This window comes from Papilio polytes, unplaced genomic scaffold, assembly GCF_000836215.1.
Source record: "Papilio polytes unplaced genomic scaffold, Ppol_1.0 DF824180.1, whole genome shotgun sequence".
Classification (NCBI taxonomy): Eukaryota; Metazoa; Arthropoda; class Insecta; order Lepidoptera; family Papilionidae; genus Papilio; species Papilio polytes.
In genome coordinates, this window is record NW_013525024.1 from 275,351 (window position 1) to 282,761 (window position 7,411).

The window sequence follows — 7,411 nt, forward strand, 5'->3', positions numbered from 1 at the left end:
GTGAGTGAGACTTTGGTTTCAAATGATTACAATGAAAATATTTTTTTATACTATGCAAATATACCTTCAAAATTCGTTTTTAATTTTGTAAATAATTACATAATTAAAACAAGAAATGATTAAAAAAATAGTTTATGTCATAGGTCGCTTATATGCTAACAAATTTTCAGAATCATACAGTTTATGTAGCTTTTTATGCAAGAACTTAAAAAAGAACAGCAAATTATCATACTGGCCAGAGTAAGGCACACAATAAGAGTCATTGTTGTGTGGCCTATGTATTGGATATTGCAAAGTGAGATGAGATGTATAAGTTTCACTGCGACCCCATGCAGATAAATGTAATTCTAATAATAACTGATGTAGAGCTTCAATTGTTGAAAGATACCAACGAGGACTACCTTTTTGATAGCGCCAAAATTGTGATGGTCTTTTCTTGAGAACTACCTTGGGTAGTTTTTGTAATCTTTCATCTGCATATATACCACGACTTTGATTCCATGTACTGTCTATTAAAATAACACGGTCAACTGGCCATTGTTTTACATGGTATATATCTAAAATTTCTACATCTTCCAATGTTTTAGTCATCAAAGTACCAACATTATACCCATGGGGTAATTGTGAAAGTAGTTTTTGAGAATATGTCTCTGAAGGTTGTTTTCCTGAAAATAGACTGGAAACAGAAACAGCTTCTGCGCCAGGATATAGTAAAACTGTTCTACCATTTTTGATGTCATATTCAGGTATTTCTGGATAAGTATAAACACGAACTTGATCAGGCGCTAAAACGGCTGCGTGTGCGGCGGTACTTTTTCCATCAATTTCTCTGCGATGTTTAATGATATCAATTTTAATAGGTAACTGAAAAATTTGTATTAAACTAAAATGAAAAAAAAAATAGGGAAGAAATAACAAGTAAGTATAGACATTAAATAGTAATCTTACAGCACAAGTAGGTATACGACTGACTAGTTGCGAAACTGGAACAAAACAAGTGTAGCAAAAGTACATTCGTGACTTTCCACAGTTAGGACAAGCACTTCTACTTTCGATGTTGTCAAGAATTTCTATATTTGCGATAACAAGACCATGAAACGGATCTCCTTCCCGTTTTCTAGCTTCTGGACTCTTGGGATTCATAGTTTATCGAAGAACTACTACACTTATTTATGTGCTACTATTTACAAATTCTCAAGTAACCTAAAAAAATAATTCTTTTACAACTATTTACTATAGCCACAAGCAAGTGCTAACAACTAATTAAATACGATCAGGACGTAAAATGTAAAGATACAAATTAGTTTAACTTATAATGAAAATTCAACAAGTAAAAAATTAACTTCAAGTAAGCCACTGATCTCTATTCTCTACAGATAGATATGAGCATGTGCGCTGGGCAGGTTTCAGTACCAGTATTGTTATTATTATTTATCTATGGCAGGTTGCATTAAACGCGCCGTTTGACATTAATGATTATAACCGTCATCAGTCGCAACCATCAGCGCGAAAATGGCTTAAATTAAATGGACACAAAATACCACAGTTTATAGCTCACCCAACTGTCCTTTTATAATAATCAGTGGTTTGGTTTCTGTTTCTGAGCTGAATCCTGAATCTTCTGTTAAATAGAGATGATGTTGCGATCTGTAAAAAATAAATGTTTATAACTTAAATAACGTTTTTCAAAATAACATGGTAGTATGTGGGTAATTGTTTAATAAACGATAATTGTATTTGAAAGTTTATGTTGTGTTTTTTTACAATAAAGAAATAGTTCCAGTGCATTGTAGTTATTTTATTACCTAAACAATGTAGTCTGTGGCTGTATCCAGTTCTCTCTTTCATCAATATATTTTTCATCATCTATTTTCGTTCGTACGTCAAAAAGTGTCTTGCATTGTATTTTTAATTTCAATTCCTTTTTCGTAAATTAATCGTTTGATGAAGGTAAAAAACAAATTTTCTTTATGTGTGTAATATTTTCGTGGTTTCTATAGTATTTCTACGCTTATTCAAATTTGTTTTGAATATCTGCCTTGTTTAGAAGTATGACGCCATTTTGTCGCGCCGGCTGATCCGAAATATATTTTGAATTTATATTTTTTTCCCCTTTTGAAAATACATCAATAATGGTGTATTTAGTCGAATATTTTTAAATGAACTAATTTGTGCTGCGAAGTATTTGAAAGTGATCGTTTTGGTACTCTACATCTTCTCTCCAAAATTATCGATTGTGTTTTCTTCCCAACATTTGTTCTCATTTTCGATAAATGTAATAATATTGTGAATACATATGGGATATACAAAATATTTAAATGAATATAATTAGAGGTGATGAGCAGTCAAATCATGTTTTTGCGCGGTGTACATTTATAAGAATCGATTCATAATAAATTTAATGTCACAAATAACTATTACTCAACAATTCTTTGTAATATTTAAGAAATTCAATGATAAAATATTACAATTCGATACTTACTACAAACTCAAACTGAATCATTTTACGTTATTGGAACAGTAGAAATATTGTAGTTAAGTGTTAGTACATTATGATATGTAAGTTTTAAGGAGATATAAAACTAACTGTGAATAAATTTCTAGAAGCGGCAATGAATAGAGACATGAAAAAATAATGACAATTTCAATGAAAGAACAAGAGCAAATGCCCGGGGAGGTAAGAGTTTCATATCATTTTGATAAAATAATGTATAAATGTGATTAAATGTTGGACTTATTATGTTAATATAGATGGCATTCCCCGAGGCTGACCTTAAAGCCCTAGAAGAAAAAATAACACATCCTCGATGGATTGTACCAGTTTTGCCTGAACAAGAATTAGAATCACTTGTTTTAGCTGCCACTGAGCTCGCTGTAAATGGTATGTATTTAGGTAGTTGATTTAATATATAAAACATTAATAACTACTTGTTAATACCCATATAATTGGAAATGTATTACAAAATGTGCAATATTTTCTAGTTACTTAATGCATCATAGTTTTAAATATATTTTTCAGGTGAAGATGTGAATAATCCTTACTGCCAGCGATTTTACAATGATGCTCTCACATTAGCCTTTACTAAGATCTTAACTGATGATGCGGTGGCTTCTTGGAAAAGTAACATACAGCAGTGCATCAGAGCAAATTGTGAGAAACTAGTGAAGCTATGTGCCATGAAATTGGATGATCCAAGATTTTTACATTTATTGTCTATGGCCTTCAATCCAAACAACAAGTAAGTTTTTATTATTACAATTTTTGTAGCTTGTTGTTAAAATTAATTAATTAGATGGTGATTGCATGTTGTTTATTTTGCACAGATTTCACACATTTAATGTGTCTCGGACCTGTGAAGGTTTGACAGTATCAACTACTTGCAATATGGGCCAAGGCTCTGGTCAGGAACCAGAAATTTTTGCAAGATCACAAGATCACCGTTCACCTCGAGGATGGCTGGTCCATCTCATTAATGTGTAAGTTATTTAAATATATTAGATTATTATGTATAACTATTGTTTGGTGTACATTGTTTTAAAGGAAGCATGTTTAGTTTAGATGTATCTTCATGTATGAAGAAATGTAAAAAACAACATTTTATGTGAAAAGGCGTTGTCTATGTTCTCATTGTTAAGGATTGGTCTTGTGAAAAACAAGAATTGTACTTTAACACATTATTATTTATAGCTTTGGTCAAGCTGGTGGTTTCGAGAAACTACGAGAAAGATTTGATTCTGTAATAGGCTATCAAAAGTCTGAATTAACAATGTCTGTAAATTATGATGAAAAAATTATAACAGAAACACAAGAATATGAAGAAAACAATAAAGTGGATGTTATAGAAACTTTGCCATTAACTTCAGAAATAACAGAGGTAACTCTTTATGACCATTTGGCAATTTATAACCATTTGTCATATTTTACTGATTAAATTGATTTTTTTGTAGAGTACAATATCTTCTAAGAGTGAACCATTTTCATCACTGGAACAGTCAGTGAGTGTAGAGACTCGAGTGGCTGGTGTGTGGCAACTGCTGCGACCTTTCAGTCTGTGTCATGACTTGTTGACACCACATACTGTTACTGTTTATCTGTTACCTATTATTGTAAGTCTTTAATATTTTTTACTTTTAACAAACCATAGCATTATTTAATTGTCTTTAATGATATAACTTGTGTCTTTTTTTTGTTAGGAGTACATACCAACAATGTTGGAAAGTCTTACTGATGATGAACTAAAAAGGGAGAGCAGAGCCTCTGAAAGTAAAACAGATAGTGTCTCCTGTCTGATTAAAACATGTAAATGTCTGCTGGTGAAAATACCACAACATCACAGCCTGCTGAAATGTAAGTTTTCTGGAAAAAATAATAATTTCTTACTAAAGTTAAGAATTTTATGTTTGCAAGATATTAATGTGTCCTCTGTATATTGTGTAACAATTGTGTTTATGATCTTTCATTAAATGCAATAAAATGTTGTTATCATTATTGTATAATTTGCGAAATTGAAAGAATAGGGTGTGGCTTTCTGCATATCATCTCCCGTACTTATCCTACTCCCGTAGGGTCGGCGCGACGGGCTATTGTTCTCCATGTTAATCTATCTTCCATCATCGCAGTCCATCACTCTGTTCTTATAATGCCACCTTCCAAACAATTCATTATTTTTTCCCTATGCCTGCCTTCCCTTTCATGTGTAATGTTGAAATTCTAAGTTTTTAATAACATGTCCATACCTCATTAAGGTAGTTAAGGGTTCTTAATTTTTATTGTTTCGTATCTCATGTTTTTGTGTTATCGCACATCTTAACATTAACTTTTTCTCCACATACACTTTCTTTACGCCAACCTCCTGAGTCAACATGACAACACTTACAATGGATTTGTAGATTTCTTCCCCTTTTTTTAAGGGACATTGTAGGTAGAATATTTCGTTGATTCATTGATTCCAATCATATTCTATTTTTTACCTCTTAATCAATACCATCGTCCGAACTGAAAGTCGGAACTGACTGGGATGGAAACGCTATTTAAGGCTAAGGGAATAAAACTGATTAAGACAATGGCGTTATATTAGTTTTAATAATGCTTATTAATAGGTGATGGAAAACTTCAAGAGTGAGAAGAAAGTGAAGTTCATCCTTGGTCTTGTTGCACACCCTGTAGCTGCTTAGGGGCGCAGTCTTGTGTCCACCCCTGTGCTGCTACACAGTATGTAACTGTGGCCACTCATCATCTCTGCTCCATCGTCAACTCTATGATTTTATGTGAAATGTTTACTTGTGGCTGTTGATTTAACATATCTTTTAAATATTAACATTAAAAATGTATTTCATAGATATTTTTTTTGTAATCATGTTAACAGAATAAAATCATGTTTCCCTTACAGCTTTGGAAATGTTCAGGCTGAAAATGATCTTGAGATTACTTCAAATGTCATCATTTAATGGGAAGATGTCAGCACTGAATGAAATTAATCAACTTATAAGTACAATATCACAACAACCAAAACCAGAATGGCTCACACCGATAGTCATCACTGTAAGATGTTATAATAATTATCAAGAAGATATTTTGAATTATTTTATCTTAAATATAATAATACTTTATGTTGCAGAATTGGATTCGAGAAAATAAAGTTGTAAATATAGTTTTACGTGATTCACTCCATCAGCCGCAGTATGTGGAGAGGTTAGAAAAAATGTTAAGATTCTTGATAAAAGAAAATGCTTTAACAAATGATGACTTGGATGCAATATGGAGAGCTCAGCTGGGCAAACATGAGGCTATTGTGAAGAATCTACATGATCTTCTAGCTAAACTGGCGTGGGACTTTACTCCCGATCAATTAGACCACCTTTTTGACTGTTTCAAGGCTAGTATCAATTTGTTGATGTTCAGCTTTTAAGTAAATTAACAACGCAATCAAAACATTATACAATCCTGATAAATTTGGTTATAAACATTATGTACAATTCCACTGCTACTTATATTTTAGTTGGCTTATATCTGTGATTTTCCTTATTTTTGAATAATATTTGAGTGAACTCCAATAACAATAAGGCTTGTGTTCCAAGAACTTGGTTGTTTATTGAGTAATATGTTTTAATGACAACTTATATTCAGGCGAGTTGGGCTACATCAAGTAAGAAACAAAGTGAAAAGCTTTTAGAAGTCATAAGAAGACTAGCAGAAGATGATAAAGATGGTGTCATGGCTAACAAGGTATTGTATAGAAAAAATGGAATATTTCATTGTTTTATTGGTACGTGTGTAATCAAAAAAGTTTATTCTTATAGGTATTAGTACTTTTTTGGAACCTAGCTCATTCAGATGAAGTTTGCACCGAGATAATGGATGTGGCATTGGTTAATCTCAACAAGATATTGGATTATAGCTGTAGTCAGGACAGGGATGCGCAGAAAACCATTTGGCTCGACAAGTAAGAGTGCATTATTACTTAATATTTCCCTTTGTAATAAACTTTTTTTATTTAAATTGATAAATTGTGTTTTATTTTAGATGCGTGGGAGAGTTAAAGAACAATGAGAAGTGGGTTTTGCCTGCATTGAAAATGATGCGTGAGATATGCTGCCTGTACGAGTCGGGCGGCGGCGCGGGCGTGCGGCCGCATGTCACGCGCCAGGAGCTCATAGACCGCCTGCAGACGCAGCACTCTCTCGTTATACTCGTCGCTAACTCCCTCACCCATTACTTAGATGGCGTGCGAAAGAAATTTCGAGGTTAGTTAATTACATTTTCCAAAAAACAAATAAATCATATGATTTTCGATGTTTGTAACATTTGTTTCATCAACTTTTAGAGGAGGGATCTATCGATTGGGATAATTGGCTTCCCGACGGCAGGTATCCACATGCGGCACAAGTTAATGAACGACTGGGCTTTCTTAGATTTTTACTTAAAGATGGGCAGCTTTGGTTATGTGCTGAGCAGGTATAACAACTAACAAGCTGCGTTTTTACATCGTATATGTAAGAATCGTTTTACATCAAGACTGAATTTCAGGCCAAGCAAATATGGGCATGCCTTGCAGAAAAGCCAGCGCATCTCGGAGATCGGGAGGCATGTTTTAGATGGTTCAGTAAGCTGATGGGAGAAGAGCCTGATCTAGATCCGAATATAAATCTACAATTTTTTAGAAGGAATGTGATGACCTTGCCTCCCAACTTATTAACTCATTCGGGTATAAAATGTTTCGAAAGGTGAGTTGGTCGTATTTATAACTGAAGATAATGCTTAATTTTGGGATTTTTAACTTTGTGTTTTCCTTTACAGATTTTTTAAAATCGTTAATTCCAAAGAAGGAAAAATTAAAATTAAGCGACGTAGTTTTTTAATTAATGACGCTGATCTCATAGGCTTAGATTATTTATGGAGGGTAAGTGTCGC

The 7,411-nt window shown here is 33.1% G+C and overlaps 2 protein-coding genes across 3 annotated transcripts in view; one reads left to right on the forward strand and one right to left on the reverse strand.

Annotated features, from left to right (window-relative positions):
• Positions 1–116: 116 nt before the first annotated feature.
• Positions 117–1,658, reverse strand: LOC106111169 (DTW domain-containing protein 1). 2 transcript variants are annotated; one of them, XM_013293178.1, is made up of 3 exons: positions 1,559–1,658; positions 949–1,203; positions 117–864 (listed from the first exon to the last, which is right to left on the reverse strand). In XM_013293178.1, exons 2-3 carry the CDS (start codon positions 1,141–1,143, stop codon positions 133–135), a joined length of 927 nt encoding a protein of 308 aa, XP_013148632.1. In that variant the 5' UTR covers positions 1,144–1,203; positions 1,559–1,658; the 3' UTR covers positions 117–132. The 2 variants fall into 2 exon arrangements, with proteins under 2 accessions (XP_013148632.1, XP_013148633.1); XM_013293179.1 differs by lacking the exon at positions 1,559–1,658 and adding an exon at positions 1,344–1,361.
• Positions 1,659–1,843: 185 nt separating this feature from the next.
• LOC106110967 (probable ubiquitin carboxyl-terminal hydrolase FAF-X) overlaps positions 1,844–7,411 on the forward strand; it is a 15,723-nt gene continuing 10,155 nt past the window's right edge. Inside the window, exons 1-16 of the mRNA XM_013292936.1 lie at positions 1,844–1,950; positions 2,605–2,677; positions 2,752–2,881; positions 3,020–3,239; positions 3,325–3,477; positions 3,689–3,875; positions 3,949–4,107; positions 4,195–4,348; positions 5,391–5,542; positions 5,619–5,876; positions 6,128–6,226; positions 6,301–6,443; positions 6,524–6,744; positions 6,825–6,955; positions 7,028–7,224; positions 7,298–7,404. Of these exons, the coding sequence (XP_013148390.1) occupies positions 2,636–2,677; positions 2,752–2,881; positions 3,020–3,239; positions 3,325–3,477; positions 3,689–3,875; positions 3,949–4,107; positions 4,195–4,348; positions 5,391–5,542; positions 5,619–5,876; positions 6,128–6,226; positions 6,301–6,443; positions 6,524–6,744; positions 6,825–6,955; positions 7,028–7,224; positions 7,298–7,404 (2,353 nt within the window). The 5' untranslated portion in view covers positions 1,844–1,950; positions 2,605–2,635. The remainder of the gene's footprint in view (positions 1,951–2,604; positions 2,678–2,751; positions 2,882–3,019; positions 3,240–3,324; positions 3,478–3,688; positions 3,876–3,948; positions 4,108–4,194; positions 4,349–5,390; positions 5,543–5,618; positions 5,877–6,127; positions 6,227–6,300; positions 6,444–6,523; positions 6,745–6,824; positions 6,956–7,027; positions 7,225–7,297; positions 7,405–7,411) is intronic.